The sequence below is a fragment of the Delphinus delphis genome, chromosome 10, assembly GCF_949987515.2.
Source record: "Delphinus delphis chromosome 10, mDelDel1.2, whole genome shotgun sequence".
Lineage (NCBI taxonomy): Eukaryota > Metazoa > Chordata > Mammalia > Artiodactyla > Delphinidae > Delphinus > Delphinus delphis.
In genome coordinates this window covers 96,532,572-96,559,376 of record NC_082692.2, presented here as the reverse complement: position 1 = coordinate 96,559,376, position 26,805 = coordinate 96,532,572, and the positions used below count along the sequence as shown (strand labels likewise).

Here is a 26,805-nt window from a genome sequence, read left to right as displayed (position 1 = left end):
CTTGTGGGCATGAGTATACTTCAGGCACTTTACAGACCTTTTAAAATACTTCCTTTTTTCAGTCTTCAGCTTACCTTTTGGTCCTTGCAGTGGAAACATGAGCCATGTCTGCAATGTGACATGTCAGAATCTAAAATTTTCTGAAAGTCTTATTACCATTTTAAAAGAAATGTTTAAACAAATGTTTCCCTCTCTAGCCAAGTAGTATATTGTCTCTGGGAGATAACCATCTTCCTTTAATTTCATTAAATTTATAAAATCTGTCTCAATGTCTGTTGTTTTTTTTCCTCTCTAAAATGCATTGAATGTCTGCTCTATAACTCAAGTCATTCTGTTTTCAGATTACTAAGATTACCTTCCCCATCTTTTTACATCCCCATGGTACAGGTCTGTTTCAAAAGTTGAAAACCGAGGTCACAGAACTAGTAGGTGGCAGTGTCATATATAATTCAATCTCAGCTTTTCTGAATCCTCATGTAGCGCATTTCCTGTTCCTGTCACCAGATTACAAAACAATACTAGAGAGGAAGATGGCAAACTATTACAATGTTCGCTACATACTTATATCATCTTAAATCACATCTGTTCATGTTTTTATGATGGTATTTAATAGGACTAAAGCTATGATATATTGAGCACAAATTTGATACACGTAAAAACAGCCAATATGCAAAAATACCCATTTGTTCAACAGATATTAAACGTCCATGCTGATAGGTAATGTGTCAGGCAGTTGATGAACAGTAGAGAAAACATGGTCCTTGTACTTTTCCAGTCCTATGGACTGCTGACCAACACTTAGAGGTTTAAATGGTTTCTTTTGTGAGAGGTGAAAGGCTGTTTGTTCTATGTTGAACCCATAATAGTGAAACTGCATTCTGATGACCTTAAAAACTCCAGTCTAGGATATAAGACCCTTATAAATGTCTTACTTCCAATTCATTCTCAAGGGTGAGGTATATCAGAGAGAAACCATACAAGGACTGTTGGCTCTGCTGCTAATGTGAACTCTATTCTTTCAAAGGAAAGAAGTACTGTGTCCTTTTATTCTAAATGAGACATCAAAAGTTAGTATGTTACTGACATGACACTGAAAATCTAAGCTGAATGCAGCCAGAAACTCCAAAGTAAACTGAATACAGAATGCCACATAAAACCCCAACTCTGTTGCACAGAAGCACTGTTTTTACAAGGACTTGATGTTTAGGTTATTTCATTTTCCACTGTCTTGGGAAGGACTTTGCTACTGCAAAAGCAATTAAATATGAATAGTGACTGAGAAAATAAAAGAACTTACACAAAGTTTTTAATTCAAAGATACATCAGTTTGTTCTCTAGTCCTTTAGAGAAGCCAACAAAAATACTTTGACAGGTTTATGTTTGACTTTGAAAGGCATCACCACCTTTGTGTACTGAAAGAAAAATTTATTTAAATATGGCTTGTTGGTCCCATACTTCATCTACCAGTGTAATCCCTGCTGTTTACAAATAGAAATGTCTATTTAGTTCTATTAATCTGAATAACAGATGCATATTGTAATTTTTAAAGCAGATAGTAAACTTTTCTGTAGGTCTTGTGAGATTTCACCTTGTCATGGGGCAAACACTATTTTACAAAGTGTAATAATGCTTCATTTTTTAAAGTTGAGGTGAAGAACCTGAGCAACTAAATAACAAAGCTGCAGAGGCAATGAAATGTAACCTCACGATCTGATTATGCTCTCTGCCTTTCCCTTAGGCCAGGGTAGCTTTCCACCTGCTACAGTGGAAAACAGGAACTGCTATAAAGCCTGAAAATAAAATGTTCTAAACCCAAATCCCAGAGTATTTTAGTAGGCTTAGCATCTTTAAAGCATTTTAAGAAAAGTACTAATTGCCCAACTACAACAGCTCCAAAGAAAAGCTCTGCTTTCTCTTAAGACTTGTTCCATTCTATTCACACCTTTTGCTATCTAGGGTGAAGAGATTTACACCAAACATCACTTTTATTAATACTATTTTTCTCTCAAAGCAAGTTCTTCATGCTGACATGTCCACTGTCAGGAAGCACTGGCAGCGCTACTAATCATCTTCAGTCTTTGCATCACCAAGGAGATCTTTCTCCATCTTGTTCTGAAGGATGAACAAAAGTTTGAGGTGTACGTTTCAGAAGATAAACTGCAGCATGAAGACCCCCTATGTTGACCCAGACGGTATGTACCTTCCGCCACAGGTGTCCCATTCCAGATAATGCCTGTGTACACACAAAAAGTAGAAAAGTAATTAGCTGATAACTGCTTCTCTACCAACCAGGGGTCTTAGTAAGAAACACTGGGAGAAAACAAATCTTATTGAAATATCCCCAAGTATACTTAAAAAGGTCCTAAAGTTGTCATGGGCTGGCTGAGTTTTCAAGCTAACGTACGGCACCTTGATAAAGCATTTCTTGTCCTGGGTCAGTAGTACAGCTTGGCCTGTCCCTGGCCTACAGACACGGCTCATCTCCCGTAGGCAAGCTGGATAAAGGTTCCAGTTTCTCTTCTTGGAGCCCATCCTATAAAAGAAGGTCTAATGAGTCACTTACTTTTGCAAAAAATAAGTATCTAGGACTATATGAAATGAGAAGTTACTAAAAACTCATTTTCATTGCAATAAGAAAGTCCTGAGGTATGAAAAACAGTTGCCTTCTAGAGCCAGACCTTTGTCATTACATGTCAATGAAATGGTTAGATTTAGTTAAGTTGTTAAGAATTCTGAATGGGATGAACTGGTTACGGAAAAGATCTGACAACTATAATAGTTATGTTAATAGTTATGTAAATTGTCCCCTTAATGAGTATAAGCAATCATTATGTAAATGAAACCAGTGATTAAAAAATATCCTGATAACCAAGTTTTCCTCAACCTTTCTCTGAAGTATTAATGTAATTCAACAACGGGCTACAAAGTGGATAAACCTGTGATGGTCAGGATCAAAGTGTAGTTAGTACATTCCTGAGTTCTCATAAGAAACAAAATGGGTGAATCTATCATATTGTTACATTCTTAAGTGAAAAACTGTTAAGTCTGCTAAAAGAAAACGGAAGATTTCTGACAGAATAAGCTCAAGGAAAATACAACAGATTTAGAAGACAAGTGGGTACTAATATAACAAATGAAAGTAAAATTCATTTTTTTACAAGTCCCACCTTTTTCCAAATGGCATGTCTGTTACAATAATGTCCACAGAGCCAGTTCTTAGTGGCAAGTTGCAGATATCCCACTGAATAGTATCTATGGGCAAGCCCCAGGACAGTTTGCTGTGGCGACAAAAGAAAAGGTGCTTCAACATATCCCGAAGAATGAAATTTTAGAAGACTTTTCTTCTGAAGAGACTGCTATAAAATACAAAAACTAAAATAATAATATCAGTGACAACATCAAGAACTTAGTAAAAATTTTTAAAGTAGCAGGTAGGCAGAAAGCATAGGTCATAAGCTAAAACTTTTATAATGACAGTCCGTAAAAAAGTAAATTAAAAAATTAGTTAAGATTCGTTTTCAAAAGCTGTCTATATCTGTTTCATCTACAATTTAAGAAGACAGATTAAGGGGAAAAGACCGTTAACACAAAGAACTGTAGTACACAACTTGAAAACAGTGTTGAGGCAGTTAATTACCTAACTGATGACGTAAAAACATTGTTGATGAAACATACACTGGAAAAAACCAGAACACTAAAGAGAAAAAAGCTGATGAGGTGACACACCTGAAGGATAAAGTTTGGTAAGTCTACACAGAAATAACAGGAGACCTAAAGAAACAGGTATGTAAAATTAGGAAGTATAGAGGTACTGGTCTTAAAATTAAAAAACATGTATCATACTATAAAAAAACAAGAGAACAAAAAAGTTAACATCAAAAAAATAATGACAGAAGGCAGGATGAATATAATAATATAAATGATTTAAATCCTCCCCATTAAGGCAAACCTACTAGTTTAAGAAACAAAATTATAACAGGCAATAATAATGCACAGGCTAAAAATTAAAAGCAAATCAAGATTATGAGCAGAAATTAAATGTTGTAATATTGATATTTAATAAAGAATTTAAGAAAAAATAAAATGCAATAGAGGTAATCACTACATAATAGGAAAAAATACAGATATTAAAAATATGTATTACACTCACAAGCACCAATAGCTACAATAAAACAAAACAAAAAAGGCAAAAAATATTAAAAGTCAATGTAAGATTGGGACTTCCCTGGTGGTCCGGTGGTAAAGAATCTGCCTTCCAATGCAGGGGATGTGTGGCTTTGATCCCTGGTCAGGGAACTAAGATCCCACATGCTGCGGGGCAACCAAGCCCACATTGCCACAACTACTGAGCTCCTGCGCCTCAACGAGAGAGCCCACGTGCCACAAACTCACAGCTAGAGAGAGAAAAATCTACACACCACAATTAGAGAGAGGCCCGCTCGCCACAATGAAATATCCCGCATGCCTCAATGAAGACCCCGTGTACTGCAACTAAGACCCGATGCAGCCAAATCAATTAAAAAAATAAATATTTTTAAAAAATCAAGGTAAGATAGAAATAGTACAGGTTGAACAGACAAAAAGTGAAGATGCAGAGGATATGAAAAATGATAAAATATTCAGAAACTAGAAAAATTATTTGCTTAAAAATATCAGGTTTCAAAGAAACCCTAGTCATGTACTATGCCTCAGGAAAAATCTCAAATATAAAACAAAATATACCATAAAAATTCATTAATCACAATAAAACATAATATAAAAATAAACTAAAAGCTTTTAACTACTTATGTATAAAAAATGATCTAAACCATTGGTCCTCAAAGTTGGGCCACAGACCAGCAGCATCAACATCACTGGGAAGCTTGCCAGGAAATGCAGACCCTCAGGTCCCATCCTAAACCTACTGAATCAGAATCCGTGTGTAGTTAACAGGTTACCCAGGTGATTCATCTGAACATTAAAGTTTGAAAAGCACTGTCCTAAACAATTAGAGAGAATCAAGTATATAACAAATCATTTAGAAAGTAACCAAAACAGATTTATCAAAATCTATAGGATATGGTCAACAGGAGTACTTAGCATAAAAGTCAGCTCTAGTAAAAACTTTTATTAAAAAGAAGACATTGGGCTTCCCTGGTGGCGCAGTGGTTGAGAGTCCGCCTGCTGATGCAGGGGACATGGGTTCATGCCCCGGTCTGGGAGGATCCCACATGCCACGGAGCGGCTGGGCCCGTGAGCCATGGCCGCTGAGCCTGCGCGTCTGGAGCCTGTGCTCCACAACGGGAAAGGCCACAACAGTGAGAGGCCCGCGTACCGCAAAAAAACAAAAAAAACAAACAAAAAAAAGAAGACATTTACAGCATATAACTTAAGATTTTAGATAACAAATGAAAAGACCTCAATAGGAAATAGGAATAAAAAACAAAAAGCATCAAGCATAAAACCACAGAACAAATACTATATGAAAGAACAAAACAAAGCACTGGCAATCTAATCAAAAGGGAAAAAAAAACTAGCAAAGAAAAGAGGATAAGCAATATACAGACAAAATAATATTAAGGCATACCATGTATAAATAATATGAAAATTTGCATAAAATGAACAAATATTCTTAAAAACAACTGATTTCTACTTACAAATATAAACCTCACATTAAGGGTCATGGAGGCAGCTGTGAGGTCAATCATGGGATATAATGACTTCCTGTGCTCCTGGATATGAAGCACCTGTAAGACCTAACAAATCTGCTTACCGCTACATATTTCTGCCACCTTGTAAGAAAATGAAGGACTCCAAGCAGAGGAGACCAGAGAAACAATTTTGTGATGAGGCGTCTCGCAGGAAACTGCAGACCAAGTGCTATTTCAACCAATTCTTCCCAAAGACAGCTGAGACTTTGAAAGAATGGTGAAAGGCTGGCACAGATGGTGTGTCGTCAAATCCAATTTGTAGCAATGGGCTAGGGCTTAAGGTACTATAGCAACATACATCTCAGGATGGGAAATTTCCCAGAGGCTAACAGACTTTCAATGCACATATATCAAAGGGATATGGCTGAAGGACCTTGGAATATTTTGCTTGGAGAAGAGAGGATGTGGAGAGCTGGGATAAGGAGAGGAGGGTTGGTAGCCCTTTAAATATCTGATGTTAATCATCACTGTGACACAGAGATAAGATTTTTCTTTATGGACTCAAGTGGAAGAAAAAACCCAGATCTGTACAAGGTACAGGGAGAGATTCATGTTCCCTAAAAGATATGACTAGCACTCAAAGCTGTGCTAAGCTGGAATCAACAGCCTTCAGAGTCATAAGAGGTGTTTATACAGGCTGGAAGACCACTGGTCAGGATCTCCTACAGGACATTTAGGGACTGTAGGGACAGCTTTCAGGTCTTTTCCAACTCTGAGATTTAAGTGCCAAATAACAGAGGAAAGGCTAAATAAACTAATATTTCTGTACAATGGAATATTATGCAGTCATTAAAAAACAGATTGAATAAAAACATAAGCGTTTGAAAATTTTTTAATGTTTTCAACTGTTTAATTGCATTAGAAAATATTAATATTTTAATATGTACTTGTTTTACAAGAACCTAGAAATTTTGAATTGAGAAAATGATTACAAAGCGTGTCTATGTGTCAGTCTGAGTTATGAATGAATTAGGTCCTGGGGCCCATGTGGTCTTGTAAGACTACAATCATCAAAAATGGTCCTGAAACATATAAGAGGACATGAAAGCTAATATGTGTGGGATATGCAAATATTTGAACATTAGATTATTTTCCCCCTGGTATTTCTCTAATACTTATAGCTTGTAGCAGAGGACTGAGTTCCTTGTTGGTGTTCAATTAAGTTTCAGATATGAGAGTGCACCGCTGCCACTTCGGTCCTCTTCCCCGACAGCTAGGAGGACAGCTAGGGCCCCTTCTCTCACCCCCTTCACGGGGTGCCTTCTCCAAACTACATCACTTATTCAATACTAAAACATTTCCAGAGAAAAGACCACTAGTCAGTTAGGAGGAGTCTTGTGCCTCTGTTAAACCCCCAGCTGGATGCCTGCATGCAGTAATGGAAAACTTATGAAATTAAAATGAATCTATGCAGTTCTTCCACTACATGGGAAAAAAGATATCTGAATAAGGAAAGAAAAAGGAAGACAGAAATAAAAATAGTTGCATTAGGGTGGGGGAAATTATAGTTAAATTTAAAATATTTTAAAAATACAAATTAGTTTCAATCAACTTTTAAAATTTAAATGGAGTTTCAATATATTCATTTGGCTATAATACTGTCACAATGCACTGGTTGTATTAGTTCATAAAGCCAATAAGAAAAGTGATTATTGGACTTCCCTGGTGGTGCAGTGGTTAAGAATCTGCCTGCCAATGCAGGGGACACAAATTTGATCCTGGTCCAGGAAGATCCCACATGCTGCGGAGCAACTAAACCTGTGCACCACAACTACTGAGCCTGTGCTCTAGAGCCTGCAAGCCACAACTACTGAGCCTGTGTGCCACAGCTACTGAAGCCCAGGAGCCTAGAGCCCGTGCTCTGCAACAAGAGAAGCCACTGCAATGAGAAGCCCGTGCACCGCAATGAAGAATAGCCCCTGTCTGCCGCAACTAGAGAAAGCCTGTGTGCAGCAACGAAGACCCCACGCAGCCAAAAAGAAATAATTAATTTTAAAAAAAGAAAGAAAGAAAAGTGATTATCTAAGTCTAAGAGATGCTACAAAATCTTTTAAATTAAAATTTTACCCTTCTTTCACTTGGCTCTTGGTCAATAAAGATGAGATGTTATTTGCTGCTCTATTCACAGCCAATGGATTATTATCACCAGCAATGTGATAACAGTTAGACCATTCTGTAGCCCCCTAAAAGACAAGAGTATATATGAAAACAGAAGTAGCCAACTGCAAAAAAAAAAAACAAAACCAAAATATGATAAAAAGGTAAAATCATTTCAATCACTTGTCAATAAACAAGACAATCCAATCCAATCCAATAATCCAATGCTTTTCTAAAGTGGCAAAATACTGCATGCTGTCAACTTTGCTATTCCCCTTACTTGAAATGCCCTCCTGTTCTGTTTGCTGAACTCTTACTCATCTCTAAAGGCCCAGCTCAAATGTCATGCCCTCTGTGACATCAAGCACAACTCTCCAAGCTGTCTCTCATTTGCCCCTCCAAAAGCACTCTGTACATGTATCTGCCACTGCACTTGCTCTCTTTTTAATTATTTCTATACCTGTCTGCGGCTCAAAACGTCTAGGAACTCCTTAAGGATAGGTCTGGTGTGTCACTCAGTCCCTCACCCAGCAGTGTCTGCCACACAGTAGGTATTACAGACTTTAAATACAAACATAGTTTAACCAAATCAAACCGACTAACCTATATCCTTTTGTGATTATGGAATTTTTATATAATCCGATAACCTGGAATATTTGAGAATTTAAATAAAGTGTAATGTCTATTATATAGGCTTTTGAATGATAACCACCATATTCTTGAAAGGATTTTGTCACTTTTTTTTTTTAAATAAATTTCTTTATTTATATTTGGCTGTGTTGGGTCTTCGTTGCTGCACACGGGCTTTCTCTAGTTGCTGCGAGTGCAGGCTCCTCATTGCGGTGGCTTCTCTTGTTGTGGAGCATGGGCTCTAGGTGTGCGGGCTTCAGTAGTTGTGGCGCTCAGGCTCAGTAGTTGTGGCTTGCGGGCTCTAGAGTGCAGGCTCAGTAGCTGTGGTGCACGGGTTTAGTTGCTCCATGGCATGTGGGATCTTCCTGGACCAGGGCTCAAACGCATGTCCCCTGCATTGGCAGGCGGATTCTTAACCACTGCGCCACCAGGGAAACCCAGGATTTTGTAATTTTAAATCAAAAACATGTCAGCAGAACAGAAATACCGAGCTTTCCATATTATTTGTGCAATGGGGTGACATACTACCCTAGGCCTGAACAATGTTCTATGCAGATTAACAGAAGGTTTCTGACATGAAAGCAGAGACAGTTCTGCCCTTGGTTTAGGGATGAGTAACAAACACCTCTTCCATGGTAAACAGTAATACCCCCATATCTATGGACACAGGGCTTCTTAGCTTTTTCTTTTGCCCAGACCCTTGAGGGTAATGGAGAAGGGTGATGTAGGGAGGATGATGTAGAGTTTGATGAAAACCTCTCTGGTGATTCTGATTGCCGAGTATTCATTTTTTCTTCTAAACCTATTTAGATTTTTGGGTTTTATAGTACTTCCAAGTTTTAAAGGCAGTATTATAAATCAAATACTTTATACTTTGGTGAACAAACTGTTTATATACCCTTTCAATTCCTTTCATAATTTCATTCATTTTGATCATATACCAACTTAGGTTTTTCCATATCGACATTCTCATGCCTACCCCTACATGGAAATGCCTCAAACATTTTCTTTTTATCTTTTTTTTTTTTTTGGTGGGGCTGGGAGCTCCTCTGGTCTCTCTCTAGCTCTGTTGTATATTTCTTGACATGTAGTAACCTTCACTGCTACTCCAGACCATAGACACATCATGGTTTAATGCTAGAGAAGCACACTCTGCTTTGTTCCCAGAATTCTTTGTGACAACAACTGAGTTTTCTCTGTGTGGCTCTTTAGCCAGAGTAAATTTCTCTAGCTGACACTAGCAGAAAACAGCAGTCATCTAGACTACTATGATTTCCTTCTGGGATTCTAATTCCCAGATAGCCGATGTCATTTTCTAATTGCAGTCTGGATTATTTTTCCCTTTGTGGGTTGTTTTGGACTTGCTCATCTGTCCAGTTTCTGCTCAGTCACAGAATCTGTAGTATCTCCCTGCAGTTTGTTCCCATTGGCTTTACATATACTATACATAAAGCAATTTTTTACAAATTTAAATTTGTAATTTTTTACAAATTTAAATTAAATTTAATTTAAATATAATTTTTTTTTTTTTTTTGCGGTACGCGGGCCTCTCACTGCCATGACCTCTCCCGTAACGGAGCACAGGTTCCGGACGCGCAGGCCCCGTGGCCATGGCTCACGGGCCCAGCCGCTCCGCGGCATGTGGGATCCTCCCGGACCGGGGCACGAACCCGTGTCCCCTGCATCGGCAGGCGGACTCTCAACCACTGCGCCACCAGGGAAGCCCTAAATTTAAATTTAATTTAAATTTTTTACAAATTTAAGCAATTTTACTGGCGCCCTCTTCCAAATTATTTATTATAAAAGTTTAGGTAATATTGATTCAATAATACAGATTCAAGGAGACTCTCCTGTTAAATGTTCTCCAATTAGAAAATGCCTTTCTATTTCTTGCTTTGCTTTAGGCAGTTTTTGAGTCCTCTCAATGTCATGGTATTTTCTGAAAACTTTGTAACCTTGTTAAACTTCCTAACAAACCTAACTAATGGTCACAGGCTTCCCCATCTTACAAGAACCTAGGAGGATGAAGAAGCATAGTCTCACTTTATAGAGATGAAATGCCCTCCTCCAGTTCAAGCTTGTACCTTCAATTATCTTTTCTGTTCAAGTCTACCAGTTTGTCTGTTACAGAAATGGGACTCACCAGTTTGTAATTCTCAGCCTCCTCTGTAATCCAGTGACTAAACATGACTTATAACCTAAATCTAGTCCTTGGCTATTTGTAATAAGTGGCTACATCCTTATCACAAAAGTTCCAGCTTTACTAGTGTAATTCACTCAAAACTCTTGGGTCCATGGATCTAACCTTGGTGATTTCATTATGTCTATTTACCCATGAGTTCTAGAACATTCTGGATGTATCACTTCCTTATCTAAAAGCTAAAGAAGGGCTCCCCTGGTGGCGCAGTAGTTAAGAATATGCCTGCCAATGCAGGGGACCCAAGTTTGAGCCCTGGCCTGGGAAGATCCTACATGCCACGGAGCACCTAAGGCTGTGCACCACAACTACTGAGTCTGTGCTCTAGAGCCCGCAAACCACAACTACTGAAGCCCATGTACCTAGAGCCCATGCTCCGCAACAAGGGAAGCCACCACGATAAGAAGCCCGCACACCGCAACAAAGAATAGCCCCCACTGGCCGCAACTAGAGAAAGCCCATGCACCGCAACAAAGACCCAATGCAGACAAAAATAAAATTTAAAAAATAATAAATAAAAGCTAAAGAAAAGTTATTACCTCAATTGATATTGCCCCTGTTCCACACATCGGATCAACTATTATATCAGTAGGCTGAGGAGCACAGAGCCTAGAGAAGAAAACAGCCTATGTGAACAGACAAGACTTCCACAAAGACTATTCCTAAAGCTGTAAGATCAAAGGCCTGTTATGCTAGCATGAAGAAACAATTGATATTTATTTTTAAAATCAATTTGTAATTACATGTTGACTCTATATCCTAGCACTTACAAAAACATTACATATAACTAAAAGTCCCCTTTGACTACCATCCAAAATCCCATTTCACTTCCAAATGGAAATAGCTTCTAGATCTGTTAATATATGTGTGTATATGCTTTTAGAAAACACGTTATTTTGTATATAGACCTGTGTTGTTACGTTTAAAACAACTCAAATGTGTGAAGTAGAATATATATCAATATAAGTTTACTGGAAATTATTCATTCAGTATTCCTTTCCTAATTAATTCAATTTGAAAGATAATAACATTGCTATAAAATAACTGCTTTACTTTGAGCACCTAGTATTTGCCAGGCATGGATTTAAGCTCTTTGCATGCATTATCTCTTTTAGTCCTTTTAACCATCTTGTGAGATAGGTTACTATTATTATTCTCATTTACAGATAAGCTGATGCAAACCTGTCCATGGACACAAAGCTAGTAGGTGACAGAGTCAGGATTAGAGGAATTACTGTTAGTGGCTTAAATGTTACCTCTTCTATGAAGCATCCCCTCCTCAGACAGGCGACAAGGTTTCTCTTTCCTCCTTTTGTCCTGCTATTCTTTCCACATTCTATTATGGTTCTCCCTTACAAAACTGAGATTCCTGGGGACTAACTCTGGATTCTTATTGTAATACCTGCCCAGCTCTACTTCTCCATTCCTGCCCCTCAACACACGGCAACAGAATCCTTGGCAACCCTCTTGGTAGTAAGCAACCCCGTACTCCTAGCCACTGCTGCTGCGTCTGGGTGAACACATGACTGAAACTATGTCAACCAGATTCTCTCTTCTAAGACGTGGGAACAAAGAGCTAGAAGACCTAGGCAGTATGGGGCTGGCTGGTTATTTAAAATTGGAAATACATAAATTTAGATGACGGGCAGCCATTTGCACAGATGAGCAAAACAAGAACCTGTAGGCTCCCAGGGTAGATAAAAGTGACTGTCTCGGTTTCTGGTGGTTTTCTAAGACCTGGTTCCTACCCTTCTTAAGATATGGCTTTTAGTTTTTCTGTGGATTTCCCAAGACTTCTCAGTATCTTGCCAGTAATTCCCCCTCCCACACAATCATCACTTTTTTTTAATCTTAAACTAGCTTACTTAGGTTTCTAACAGTTGCACCCAAAATAACTCTCCATATCCCTGGCTCCCACCATAATGCCTGGCAGTAGATAATAAGTGTTTGTTAAATGAATGAAGACTAGGAGCTCTTCCTTAATCAAACGGGTGCAGTTTTCTATTGTTGTCATTGAATTGACAGGTTCCAATTGTATTGAACTAGGACTCCATGGATGAGCAGGGTAAAAGAGGAAGCAAAGATTGGAGGAGTAGGAAATACAATTAACTACCAGGCTATGCCAGGCACCGTATGTAACAGGTATTTTTCATCTGTTTTTGCAATTTACTCCTCACTAATAATCCTTTAAGTCTAATATCAAACCCATTTTGCAGTCTGGCAAACAGAAACTTAGAGAAAACAACTCGTCCTAGTGGTGGAAAGAAACACCCAATCAAAGGGAAAAGGGCAAAGGAGAAAGAAAGTTATATTTTGCTCTTGGAAAAGTGGAAAATTTTCCATGTGAGTATAAAATTTTAAAATATAAGTAAAAGCTCTCTGTGTTCACTTATACATTATACACATTAAAAAAATCTCTGCTTTCATCTGCTTCACTGCGTAGAAATGAAACAAAGCAAAATTTGTTCTATTTCCCAACACGCAGTATATCCTTTCTAAACAGAAACGTGATAACCACGTTCAAGAGGCAGATGAAAACTACTGTTCTCATTTTAAAATCAAGAAAATTGAGATAGTAATTAAGTGATATTTTCAGGATCTCAAGGAATCAACATTGGATACAAAGAAAGAGCTTTAGCTTTTTATCCTGTTCCTTAACTACTAGATTCTAACACAGTACCTCACAAAAAATTACATTTTGAAGGGAAAATTCAAACCAAGTTGTCACTTTCATCTACATGGCAAACCCATTCTCTTACCTGAGCATCCCATAGGCAAGAGTAGATCTAAGAGTTGTGGGTCCAAAATGTGTGATATTTCTTCGGTGGAGACTCTCTTCTGTCAATGCAATGCCCACAACAATTTCATTATCATGGATATTCAAAAGAACCTATAAAATAATAAAATAGTTTTAGGGTTATTCGAACTGTACTTATCACTAAGATTTTAAAATTTGAGGCTTTATTAATTTTTGTTACTTTATTACTGAGGTATACTTTGCATACAGTAAAATGCACAAATCTTAAGTGTGAAGCGCAGTAATTTTTACATATAAATGCTGTGTAACCATCATATAAACATATATATAGTTTTTCTTGCCCTCTGTCAATACCCACCACAAATTATCATTAATCTGACCACTACCGTGATAAACTCTTCTGTCTTTTTTTGAGCTTCATATAAATGAAATAATTTAAGAATACTGTATTTAAAATTTTTTTAATCTATTTTATTCTCCTTTTAATTCACCGTATTCACAAGTTAGCTATAACCAGATTCCCCCCGAATTTTTATAAGAGAAACACATTTTGAAGGTTTCCAGGTTTTTAATATGCATTTTTAAAATTTTTAACTTTTTTGGAAAAAATTCCAAACATCCAGAAATGCTGGCACAACACTGGCACAACGAACTCTTAAGTATGTTCTTCATTTAGATTAACCAACTGTTAACGATGGGCCACATTTGCTTTAAAACCTATTATTTTTTTAGTATTTTTTAAAACTTGACTCAAGTAATGTCTGTGAAAGAATGTTTCTTTTTGGTCTTAGTTATAGTTTTTCTAACACACAGTTAAATATATACTATTCAAACAAAAATAAAAGTTGAAATAAAATATGTTCTGCAATCTTCCACCTAAAATTTCCTCATCATGATCTTAACAGCAGCAGCTAACACTTACCTAGCTATATGCAAACCACTGTTCTACACACTTTATATTTGTTACCTCATTTCATAGCCACACCCTCTGAGCTAGGTATTATTATCCTCCTTTTATAGATAAGGAAATCAAGGCACAAAGAGGTCGGTTTACTTGCCCAAAGTTATGCAGCTTGTAAACTGAGATTTAAATCCATGTAGTATGGCTCCAGAGTCTGTACTCTGAGCTCCCATGCTAACTTCTGAACATCACTGTTCTAGTTAGCCTATTCATTCTCATAACAGCTGTTACAAGAAAAAAAAGAATGGGGACTTGTTCTTCTGATTTGATATGCAAAAACAAAAGTTACAGAGAGAACAGGCAACTTGCCCCAGATTCAAGTGTCCCAAAAGCAACAGTAAATGACTCCTTGGTGAAAACGTCAGCTGCTAGGGGCCTTTTAAGCTGTCAGAGATGGAAAGACTTGTTAGTATGGCTCACATGTGAATCACCCTTATAGTAGAAGATTGAGACCAAGGAGGGTAAGCATGCTAAAAAGAGGTATCTGGATTTGGGAATCTAGCAGAATTTAAGAAAAAGGACAGCTGGCTCTAGCATGAGTATTAGCAATGATGTCCTGATTTTAGAAGGTCAAGGTTTGTTTTAAAAATGTATTCCACTTCAGAAGCAAAGTCTGAAACCAAGACACACAAAACAAAATAGTTGTTTTAATTCTTTTGAATTTTATAATCTGAAAGTCCACATAATGTTGTAAAAAGCACTAGATTAGAAATTAGAAAATTCAAGTCTTAATAGCTCCCATCTATTAAGCATGTAGTATAGACCAGGTATCACACCAGATACTTAAAATGTATAATCTCATTTAACCTTCAGGACACACAGGTATAAACTATTATTGGCTCCATTTGAAACAGAGGCTCAGAGAGAATAACTTGTCCAAAGTTACACAGTTAGGGAGTCAAAAGTTGGATCTAGCTCTGTCTCAATAGCCCATGCTCTTGTTAATGATACCCTACAGTTTTCTTCCTTTGTGACATCTTTGGTTCTGGTATCAGGGTGATGGTGGCCTCACAGAATGAGTTTGGGAGTGTTTCTCCCTCTGCTATATTTTGGAAGAGTTTGAGAAGGATAAGTGTTAGCTCTTCTCTAAACGTTTGATAGAATTCGCCTGTGAAGCCATCTGGTCCTGGGCTTTTGTTTGTTGGAAGATTTTTAATCACAGTTTCAATTTCAGTGCTTGTGATTGGTCTGTTCATATTTTCTATTTCTTCCTGGTTCAGTCTCGGAAGGTTGTGCATTTCTAAGAATTTGTCCATTTCTTCCACGTTGTCCATTTTATTGGCATATAGTTGCTTGTAGTAATCTCTCATGATGCTTTGTATCTCTTTAGTGTCAGCTGTTACTTCTCCTTTTTCATTTCTAATTCTATTGATTTGAGTCTTCTTTTTTTCTTGATGAGTCTGGCTAATGGTTTCTCAATTTTGTTCATCTTCTCAAAGAACCAGCTTTTAGTTTTACTGATCTTTGCTATAGTTTCCTTCATTTCTTTTTCATTTATTTCTGATCTGATCTTTATGATTTATTTCCTTCTGCTAACTTTGGGGGTTTTTTTGTACTTCTTTCTCTAATTGCTTTAGATGTAAGGTTAGGTTGTTTATTTGAGATGTTTCTTGTTTCTTAAGTAGGATTGTATTGCTATAAACTTCCCTCTTAGAACTGCTTTTGCTGCATCCCATAGGTTTTGAGTCGTTGTGTAGACATTTTTCCAAAGATATACAGATTGCCAACAAACACATGAAAGGATACTCAACATCATTAATCATTAGAGAAATGCAAATCAAAAACTACAATGAGATATCATCTCACACCGGTCAGAATGGCCATCATCAAAAAATCTACAAAGAATAAATGCTGGAGAGGGTGTGGAGAAAAGGGAACCCTCTTGCACTGTTGGTGGGAATGTAAACTGATACAGCCACTATGGAGAACAGTATGGAGGTTGCTTAAAAAACTACAAATAGAACTACCATACGACCCAGCAATCCCACTACTGGGCATATACCCTGAGAAAACCATAATTCAAAAAGAGTCATGTACCACAACGTTCACTACAGCTCTATTTACAATAGCCAGGACATGGAAGCAACCTAAGTGTCCACCGACAGATGAATGGATAAAGAAGATGTGGCACATATATACAATGGAATATTACTCAGCCATAAAAAAGAAACGAAATTGAGTTATTTGTAGTGAGGTGGATGGACCTAGAGTCTATCATACAGAGTGAAGTAAGTCAGAAAGAGAAAAACAAATACTGTATGCTAACACATATATATAGAATCTAAGAAAAAAATGGCCAAAAGAACCTAGGGGCAAGACAGGAATAAAGACGCAGACCTACTAGAGAATGGACTTGAAGATATGGGAAGGGGGAAGGGTAAGCTGGGACAAAGTGAGAGAGTGGCATGGACATATATACACTACCAAATGTAAAATAGATAGCTAGTGGGAAACCGCCACATAGCACAGGGAGATCAGCTCGGTGCTTTGTGACCACCTAGAGGGGTGGGGTAGGAAGGGTGGGAGGGAGGGAGACGCAAGAGGGAGGAGATATGGGGATATATGTATATGTATAACTGATTCATTTTGTTATAAAGCAGAAACTAACACACCATTGTTAAGCAATTATACTCCAATAAAGATGTTAAAAAAAAAAAGATACCCTATTAGCTTTGTGGCCTCAGTTTAATTTGTCCATAAGATTGGGTTAGTCTTGAAAATTCTACACATTTATGAGAGCCTTCTTGAATCCTCACAGTAAGAGCCTGCACTTACCTCCACATCAAAGTTGGTCATGTCAGCCTTCCACTTAAAATAATCTTGAACAGCACCCCCAAAATCTCTTGCCGCCTCATTTGAGGAAAAGCAATGTTTCTCTCCTGCCCTGTTGCATGTGACTCTAAACTTCAGCACTTCAGGATCAGTTTCTTCTTTTGAGCTTTCCTCAGTCTCATCTTTGCAAGATGTCAAATCATCACCTACTAATGTTGATATCTCTTCTTTGATGGCTGCATTTTCATAATAGTCTAAGATCTGTGAATCTAAGACATTGTTAGTGAACTCTTTTTTGACATCTCTCTCATCTGTTTTGTCTCCTCGTCCACTTTCAATCTTCTCTTTACTTGAATTCTGATTTATCTTTTTGTGCTTTGTTTTTTTTTTCTTGAAACATGTGTTAATTTTCCATATTTTTAAAGGGTCTGACCATGGAAGCTTCCCAGCCAAGTCCTCAAAATCCTTTAGAACTTCTTCCTATAAAAGAGAGAATGAAATCCATTCATTTCATTCATTTCTCACCACTTTAATTGAAAAAATAAACCCCTACTTTGCCTACAGACTATGTTAATTGTTATGTTGGGGGTGGCAGGAGTACAGGACAAAAGAGTAAATAATATAATGTCTGCAATTGAGGAAATTAAAGTCTCACTGAAAATTAAGATTTACACAAATTAAGGCTACGACAGAATAATACAAGACAGAATGGTAGATCAGAGGCTGGGATTCAAGATTAAAATGTAAGCAAATAAGGAACTATTAACAGTGGTTACCTCCAGTGAGTGGAAATGAGGAGATGAAAGACAGAGGAGGGAGGGCAGCTTACCTCTCACTGACTTCCTTTTGAATTTTGTGCTGTGTATACAAATTAACTATTTTTGAAAAGAAAAAACCCAAAGCTTAAGCAGTTAAAAATGTATCTATCCAATTTCTAAATAGTATCTATAGTCATCTTTTAGAAAAGTAAATCTGATCATGCTTAAAGCCCCTCAACAGCCTCCCATTACACCCCCCAAAATTTAACTTCCTTAAAAAGCCCAAACAACCCGACTCTTGCCTGTGTCTCTTACATCACTTCAGGATCATTCTCTCCCTAGCTTCGTACCTCTGCTTGGAAGGTATTTGCTTCATATGGCCTCTCTGCATTGCTGGTTCTCTTCTCATTATTTAACAGCAATTTAAAAGGCACATCCTTTGAGAGACCTGCTCTACTTAAAGTAATCCTCTCAAGTCATTCTTTTCTCATTTTATTTTCTTTAGAGAACTTAACATTATCTAAAGTTATTAGGTTTAGGCTCCTCCCAGAAGGTAAGCACAGGGTGGAAAGACCTTGGCTGTCTTGACCATTGCTATAAACCACACATTAGAGCAGTGTCTGGTGTAAAAAAGGTGCTCAGTAAACAGCTAATGGATATGTGGTAAAATGTTAAAATGGGTGGTACAGAGCCGTGCTATCCAATTCAACAGCCACTAGTCACATACAGCTACTGAAATATTTTAAATGATTTAAAATTAAAAATTCAGTTTCTCAGTCATATTAGCTACACTTCACATGGCTATCATGCTGGACAGCATAAACATACAACATTTCCATCAGAAGTTCTGGTGCAGAGCACTGGCACAGACAGTATATGTTGCTGAAGATCAAAGTAGAAAGAAATCAGTGCTGACTGATGGAGCTGAGACTTGAATTGGAAATGAGTGAAGGCTCTAATACTACTTGAAACCTGATGAAATAATGGTAATTTCAGGTTGGGCAAATTCAATTTTATTTACAAATAATTTCCATATAAAGGGCATCTATAGGACTTGTAGGTTTAACATGGTGGGATAACACTGGTACAGCCCCTTTCTTTCTTCAGAAACCACTCTAAAAGAAAAGAACAACAGAAATACCAACTCTATCCTAATAGAATCTACATGATATCTGTAACCTAGAAACAGAACATAAGAATTCTAACATAAGAATTCCCAGGTTCAGTGAAGGTAAAGCAGAGGTGCAGAAAGACAACAGAGGGAGAATGACTACAGATCTCAGACAAAGGGGAGAGCAGTCTGCAGAGCAGTAGGAAATAAACTCTTCTCTGGAACAGCAGGGAACAAGTACATGCACTGAGAGGGAGCGTCCCTGGATCTCGTTTGTACCCAGAAGCAGCAGAGGAGAGAAATGGAGGCTGAACAAGGAATCTCATAGACATGCTCTATTTGCTGGAAACAGAGTAGAGATGGGGAGAGATACTCTACATTGTGAATAACCCTAAAGCTGCTGAATGCTTCCAGCTAGGGAGAAGTAATGGTTAAAAGAACTCATTAAGTGGTATGGAAATTACACCTCAATAAAGCTGTTTAAAAAAAAAGGAAGAGAACTCATTCACCACAACCTTTTGTCAAAAGGAACTTCACAGTGAACCAGAGGGATTTCTTGCTAGCTTGGAACAGTTCCTGAACCTCCTATAAACAGTAGGCCCAAGAGGAACTACCTCATTCAAAGATGAGCAATTATCAAAAGTTATCAGCACCAGACTTATATGAACGGAAAAAAGAAGAAAAGGGACAGAAAAACAGTGGACTAAATCCAGTGACCAGAAAGACACTGCCACAGAGCAGCTGAAAACCGTGGTCAAATATGTTGACATGACATCAAAAAATGTAATAAGGAGATACTTTTGTAAAATAAGAGCTCAAAGCAGAGATATAAAAGCAGGAAAAAGATGAGGGGAGCCGCCAGAAGGAGATGAAACAGGATCTTGTAGAGTTCAAAGAAAAGTGGAATAAAAAAACAAACCACTGCAAAAATGAAGACCATATTGAAAGCACCACATATAAAAGCCACCGCTGAAAACACAGTAAGGGATGTGAAGAAAAGTAAAGCAAATACAATAAAAATGAGCAAAAATTTTAAAATGGATTAGAGAGAACATGATAAAACATCAAAGACAGTCAAAGAGATCCTGCTGTATGTATAACTGGTTTATCCTTGATGGAGGGATTTAAAATAAAGAAAACATACTAAAAAAATAATTCAAGAAAACTTTCAAGAAACATAAATGGAAGTGAATTTCTCTACAGACTGACATGTCTTAACTGGAATTAGCAACAAGGAGATGTACCCTGGTGAACTTCAAAATTGAAAAAAAAAAATCATCTGGGCATCAAGCAAAAATAACAAGAAAGCAACAAATAAGGAGGAAAAATAACAGGATGACTTCAGAATTCTCCATGGCAACATTTCATGCTAGAAGAGAACAAACATTGTCTATGATATTCTTAAGGAAGGAAAGCGTGACTCCAAATTTTAAACCCAAACTATTAATCAAATAGAAAGGTGAAAGACAAACATTTGTGAACTCATGCCAGTCAAGAGATAAAAACTGTAACAAAAGGACAGGTAGTATGTCTATAATCAATTTAACTATAGGACTAAAATGAAAACAAATACAGGGATTATGACTGCAAAACAGAATGTAAATGTTACAAAGTGGCCTGTCCTTAGAGGGGAAAGGGAACAGAAGATGGGAAGTAATTTAAGCACACTGATATCCTCTTCTCTCATACCCCAAGGTCAAAGGATAGAAATGAATGCTTAGCAGAGAAAGTGCAAAACACAGGCAGTTTGGTGCTTCCAGAATATAATCTCAGTGACTTTTCATGCAGCATTAAAGCTTTTCGGGTTTCATCCAATCTTTAAAAAAAAAAATAAATAAAGATGATTTTTAAAAAAGTATATTTAAAGGATTTAAAGGCATGTGGTTCAACACTAAGAAAAATTATAAAACTGGAAGGTGAAAGGGAAGCAAGAGAGATGTGGGAAATATGCCAATTTCATCACTGCTCTTAGTAGGGATTCAAAAATACTGTGTAAGCAGTAGATTAAGTTGTATTTATAAAGGTAATAGGTAGAGAGCAAATACAAGCCTTCCAAATATTTTAAAACACGTGCACGGGGAAAAAGCAAAGAAAACACGTAACATAAATTTTTAAAAAGAAAGAAAAAGAAAGCAGAAGGCATGTAGCATAAATGTGACTGAACCAAGACCAAACATTTCTGTCGTGTCAATAAACATCAATGGGATAAACTTATTAAACAGAAAAATGACCCTCAGACTGAATATGTACAAGGGTGTATATAGGATGTTCATTGCACTACTGTAATAGCAAGACTGTGAAAAATCCTAATGTCCTAAAATGGGACTGATTAAATTGTGATACAGTCAAATCCAACAATGATATTGCCATCATCTCCAAGAAAAATGAGAAAAAGCACAGCACAGGACAGTATGTATGTGATACTTCCATTTGTGTAAATATGTAAATAAAATACACATATTCATAAAATATCTCTAGAAGGATATCTCAGAAATTGGTAATAGTTGTTGCCTCCAAGGAGGGAAACACGTGGTATGAAAACAGGGGAATACTTTTCACTGTATATCTTTTCAGTCTTTACAGTTTTGCTCTAAGAACATGTATAAAGTAGCTTAAAAAAATTTTAATCACAGATGTTAGCTTTTTTTTAAATCAGTTAATAAAAAGGCTAATAAAATTCATGATATCATCTGAATATTTAAAAATAAGAGAACCCATTAGAATGCTTAAACTAACAGGCTTTTATAAGCCATGAGAAATTATAATGCAACAAAGAAAAACTGATGGTCAACAGAATGAAAACTAGAAGCGAATGTTTAAAAACAAGGTTTTATTGGGGGCATGTTCCAAATTAAGTCCACAAAGTGGAGGGCTTAACAATTTCTCATGGTTATACACAAGAGAAGTTGCCCTTGCAGAGATCTGAAAATCTACCTCAGGGCTTCCCTGGTGGCGCAGCAGTTAAGAATCTACCTGCCAATGCAGGGGACACAGGTTCATGCCCTGGTCTGGGCAGATCCCACATGCCGTGGAGCAACTAAGCCCATGTGCCACAACTTCTGAGCCTGAGTGCCATAACTACTGAAGCCCATGCACCTAGAGCCCATGCTCCGCAACAAGAAAAGCCACCGCAATGAGAAGCCCGCGCACCACAACGAAGAGTAGCCCCCGCTCGCCGCAACTAGAGAAAGCCCGTGTGCAACAACAAAGACCCAATGCAGCCAAAAGTAAAATAAATAAATTAATTAAAAAAAAAAATAAAAGGTGAAATTATTTTTTAAAAAAAGAAAAAAAAATGAAAGAAAATCTGCCTTAATCTCTGCTGCTCTTCTTCTGGGACTTCCACCAGTAATATCTTTTGCAGTTACTTACAAGGCAACTCTGAATACCTGGCTCATATAGAACCATTCCATAATAACAAATTCACCTCCAAAAATACTCAAAATAATACAAATTCTAAGATGACAAAAACATAGTAATTGAAGAAAATATTAATAACACCCTAGTAGGTTAGAGGCAAGAATTTAAGATGGACACTTATAGTTTTAAAAAATATGTTAACATTTATTCATGTATAGAATTGACTATCACAATTTTGAAATACTTAAGAGCAAAAACTGTCAGTACCCTGCCTGCTATTCACTAGTTTTATAGATATGATATGGTTGGCAATGCCTATCAGAAGGCTGAAGGGTTATAAAACTAGTGTTAGAAGTTACATTTTTAGTTAATAAAATTATCATCTATTTTGAGTCTCAGTTCTTTTAGGTCTGTTTTTTTCTAGGTTGGGGGTTCATATCAGTTTAGTTTTTGAAATCAACCTGTTGTCAATAAATAAAAATTAGAGAATTAGGCAGCACATCACAACTTTAAAAAAGATTATTTCTAATATAGGCAATAAAACTGAAAGAAAAAAGTTTTCAAGCATTTGACTCTGGAAACCAGACCAAAAAGCAATCTGGAAAAATACCAAAGACTCACTGTGATCTATTTTCAGCGTTCAGCTTAGGCAGCGTCTCAATATTTAGGAATCAGATGCTAAATACAAGTTGGGGACAAAGCTGTTATCCTAACAACTGAAGGAGTATTTAGATATTACTTTGGCTTTATTTCAAAAAACAAGCTAGAGAAGAAAGCAGGGCAAAAGGAGCATGGTGAGAGAAAGTGTTATTTGTAGATGACACAAACTGTCACCTACTCTGGTTCACAGCCTAGAAGCAATTCTATTTTGAAACCATATACATCAGCAAAGCTCATCTAAGGTGTCCATCTTTTGTAAGAAAGTCAAACAATTTGTTCTATTTCTTATAAGTTTTTCAATATTGATATTTATTTCTTTGTTGTTATTCTTTCATCTTTTTAGAAAATGGAATACAATTAACATATAATATTATTTTAGTCTCAGGTGTACACATAATGATTCAGTATTTGTTTACATTGCAAAATGATCACCACAATCTAGTTAACATCTGTCACCATACCGTTAAAATTTTTTTTCTTGTGACGAGAACTTTTAAGACCTACTATCTTAGCAATTTGCAAATGTGCAATACAGTATTAATTACAGTCACCATACTGTACATTATAGCCCCAGGACTTACTTATAACTGGAAATCTGTACCTGTTGACTCCCTTCATCCATTCCCCACCCCCTGCAATAATGATTTTTAAAAGCAACTTTTGCGATGGACTATCAATAAATCTCTGGATTTTACTGTAAAAGTCTCCCAGTATTCTATATTATAAAAGCAGCAGTAATGCTAAACGATACACAGAATGTGAAAAGTGGAAATAATCTCTTTGGGAAGACGGCTGAAAATCAGCTACTGCGTTTGGGATAGCTCACCTTTGTTTCTTTGAACTGGTAATCCTTAAACTCCTGAACAACCACAAATAAGTTATCAACTGATCTCAGACAGTGAACCTGGAGAGGGAAAAAAATGTTAGAAACAAATTTCTCCAAAAACTTTTGAAGCGCATAAACTATCAGCATTTAAATATAAAAATCAGGTACAAAGATTTTAAAGCAGCTAATACCTATAATTTGTATTTAAAATTTTTCCCAGCTTCTGTTCCTCTACAGAAAAGGAAAAAAGACAGATGGCAGGATAGAAGCTTGAAGTGTTATGTGGGCAACATGGGTTTTGGGGGGAAGGGAGAGAGGAAGACAGTGAAGTGGGGCTTTATACTGCCCTCATGGCTCTCTGGGGTACTGTATAGGTAGGGTTTGAGCTCCAGCTCTGTGATTATTAGCTAAGCAACCCTGTGCAAATTACTTACTCCTAAGCTCAATTTTAGGAATAAAATTAATTAATCCTTAATTAATGAGGATAATGGTAGGGCCTATCTTTACAAAGCTGCTGAGTTGTTATCTAAAACACTGGATGAAAAATACTTGCTTACCAATTCATCCCACAGATATGTAGTGGGTGTCTACTATATGCCAGATACTAAGAGCTTGGGAGATATTGACCAAAAAAAAGAAAAAAACGAAACAAACAGGCAACAATCCCTGCCCTCATGTTGCTTATGTAGTAATGAGATACAGCTTAGCTTTTACTTTAGTGGGATGGCAGTTTTGCTGACCTTCACTTCTCACCTTCAGTGATTCCTAATTACTTTTGAGCAAGAATAAATTTGACACAGATAAAAAGAAAAATCTCTCCCTTTATGCTTCACCACTGAAGTCTACACTTCAGCTAGATGCTGAAGTAAATAAATTCTAAGAGGCGTAGCAGATACTAAGAATTTCTTCATAAGTCTCACAGGATCCTTTCTGGTGAATTCATCCTCAGGAAATACTAGGATCACTTCTAAAAAATAAAGCAAACTAGTAGTCACACGTACAAATCAGTACCCAATGGAAAATGCAGTAATACTTTAAAATTACCTGATTTGGGGCAGAGCAAAGAAAAGAAAAGCAATAAGGATTCCAGAGAGGTCTGTAAACTAGAAAGTAACCATAAAATGATATATTTAGAAAACTATTTTAAACATTGCTTCATTCAAACCTGAGCCAGACTTTCCACTGAAATGTCAAAATATATCTTGCCCCGGTCTTTGCTGATTTTGCACGGTGACCCCAATTTCTCTCTCACTTCATCTGCAGCTGTTTGCTCAAAACCAGTAGGCACAGTGGCTCCAATAGTGACTTGGAGATGTTCAGACTCACTTCTGAAGCCACTTTCTGTCACTTGTATAGACCTCTGGTTCTCATGAAGGTTCACATCCAGGAGCTGGTTAGTGGCTTCTTGAACATCAGACATATTGGCAGTGCTTCCAAGGTCCTGAATATAGTCCCTTTAAAAGTAGTACAGAAAAGAAAAAGAAATAATGCCTAAACGTTATCACCTCTTATTTCAACTATAACTAAAAACATCTGCTTTGGAGGTCTGGCAGAACAATGCAACACAACGGAATCAGTATTCACCAAAGATAAAAGGACTGAATAACATGGGTACAAAGTGGAGGATATAAAATATTATTAAACAAGCAATACAGGTACTGTGGAAGAAAAGGAGACAGACAAGAGTATTTCCACAGCATGCAATGTTTGGTTTGGGATCACCTATCTTGATGATAGCCATCGCATAACTACAACAGTTAATCCCAAAACAGAAGTTGCTACAACACATTCAAAAATATTTCTACATCTAGTCCTTTTTCAGCTAGCAGTTAAGAACATGGGGCTTTGGAATTTCAGACCTGGGTCTGAATTCTTGCCCTCACCATTCAGAGGCTGAATGACCTAAAACAAGTTTATTCTCCATTGCCTCAACTTCCTTATCTGCCAAATGGGAACTGAATAATGCCTCTCTCTTAGAGTTGTTGTAAGACTTCAGTGGGAATAGCATACTGCCAGGCCCATGATTAAAACTTGCTAATTAAGGATATCTATCTTCCTCCTTGAAATGGACAGTGATTCATGCATTAAAAAATGATCAACTGAGCACCTACTATCTAGTGACTACAAATATTTGAATGCCTAGGACAGGATAGGCTCTGGGATGCTTGGATGGGCATCAAGAGAGACCTGTGAACTATTTAAACCGGTAAGCCAAATTTCCTTTATCTGAGCTTTTGGTAGGGTGGGGGGCGGGGTGGAGTAGGAGGGACTAAAGAGCTGGGTGGGAGGTGGAGATCAATAGTTCTCGGCAGATTTTCAAAGTTTCGTGAGCCAAAACAAGTAGGCCCAGAGTACCTACACAGTTCTTGTTCTGTACCCGGGACAGGCGACAGTGTCTAACACAAATAAATGTCAGTTCCTGCCATTAAGGAGCTCACAATCACTGTGATAACGACCTCCATCTGCTAAATAAGGCAGCTGAAGCCCACGAAAGGACGTATCCTACCACGGTCAGAGAGCCAACCAATGGCGCAGGCTAGAATGAAACCCACGTCTCCCGACTCCCACCCCCAGGGCCCTAATCACAGGATCCTGGGGAGCAGGTGAAACCCAGGGAAAGGTAGCGAGAAGGGCTCCACCGTGGATCGGGCTGAAGTGTACCCAGTCTCCGGCCCGGGTCGCAAGACGAAGGCCGCCCTTCCCTGCCGAGGGTCAGCAGCGCCCCAACGGGCCACTCCCACCCGCCGCCCGGTTACCGGTCGCCAATGAACACCCTTCCGGCTCCCGGTGCCGCCGAGGCCAGCGCGCCCAGGTCACCGCGCCGGAAGTCGCCTCGGTGCCCCGGAAACGGAAGTCTGGTGGCGCGGTCACAGGGGCTCCGCGCTAGGGGCGGGCGCCGGTGCGAGGTCGCTGAGGAAAGGGCGTGTGTGTAAAGGGCTGTGCGCGGTGGCGTGCAGTACGTGGTGGTTGGTTTCTGCGGTTGCG

At 37.8% G+C, this 26,805-nt stretch overlaps 1 protein-coding gene across 4 annotated transcripts; it reads right to left on the bottom strand.

Annotated features, from left to right (window-relative positions):
• Positions 1-228: 228 nt before the first annotated feature.
• On the bottom strand, positions 229-26,633 carry THUMPD3 (THUMP domain containing 3). 4 transcript variants are annotated; one of them, XM_069541165.1, is made up of 11 exons: positions 26,577-26,633; positions 24,986-25,274; positions 23,821-23,898; positions 17,109-17,585; positions 13,374-13,504; positions 11,154-11,223; positions 7,758-7,873; positions 3,168-3,278; positions 2,410-2,533; positions 2,201-2,233; positions 229-2,112 (listed from the first exon to the last, which is right to left on the bottom strand). In XM_069541165.1, exons 2-11 carry the CDS (start codon positions 25,238-25,240, stop codon positions 2,062-2,064), a joined length of 1,446 nt encoding a protein of 481 aa, XP_069397266.1. In that variant the 5' UTR covers positions 25,241-25,274; positions 26,577-26,633; the 3' UTR covers positions 229-2,061. The 4 variants fall into 4 exon arrangements, with proteins under 4 accessions (XP_069397266.1, XP_059878953.1, XP_059878951.1 ...); XM_060022970.1 differs by having other exon boundaries at positions 230-2,233; positions 26,482-26,585; XM_060022968.1 differs by lacking the exon at positions 26,577-26,633 and adding an exon at positions 26,460-26,546 and having other exon boundaries at positions 230-2,233.
• Between the last annotated feature and the right edge of the window lie 172 nt (positions 26,634-26,805).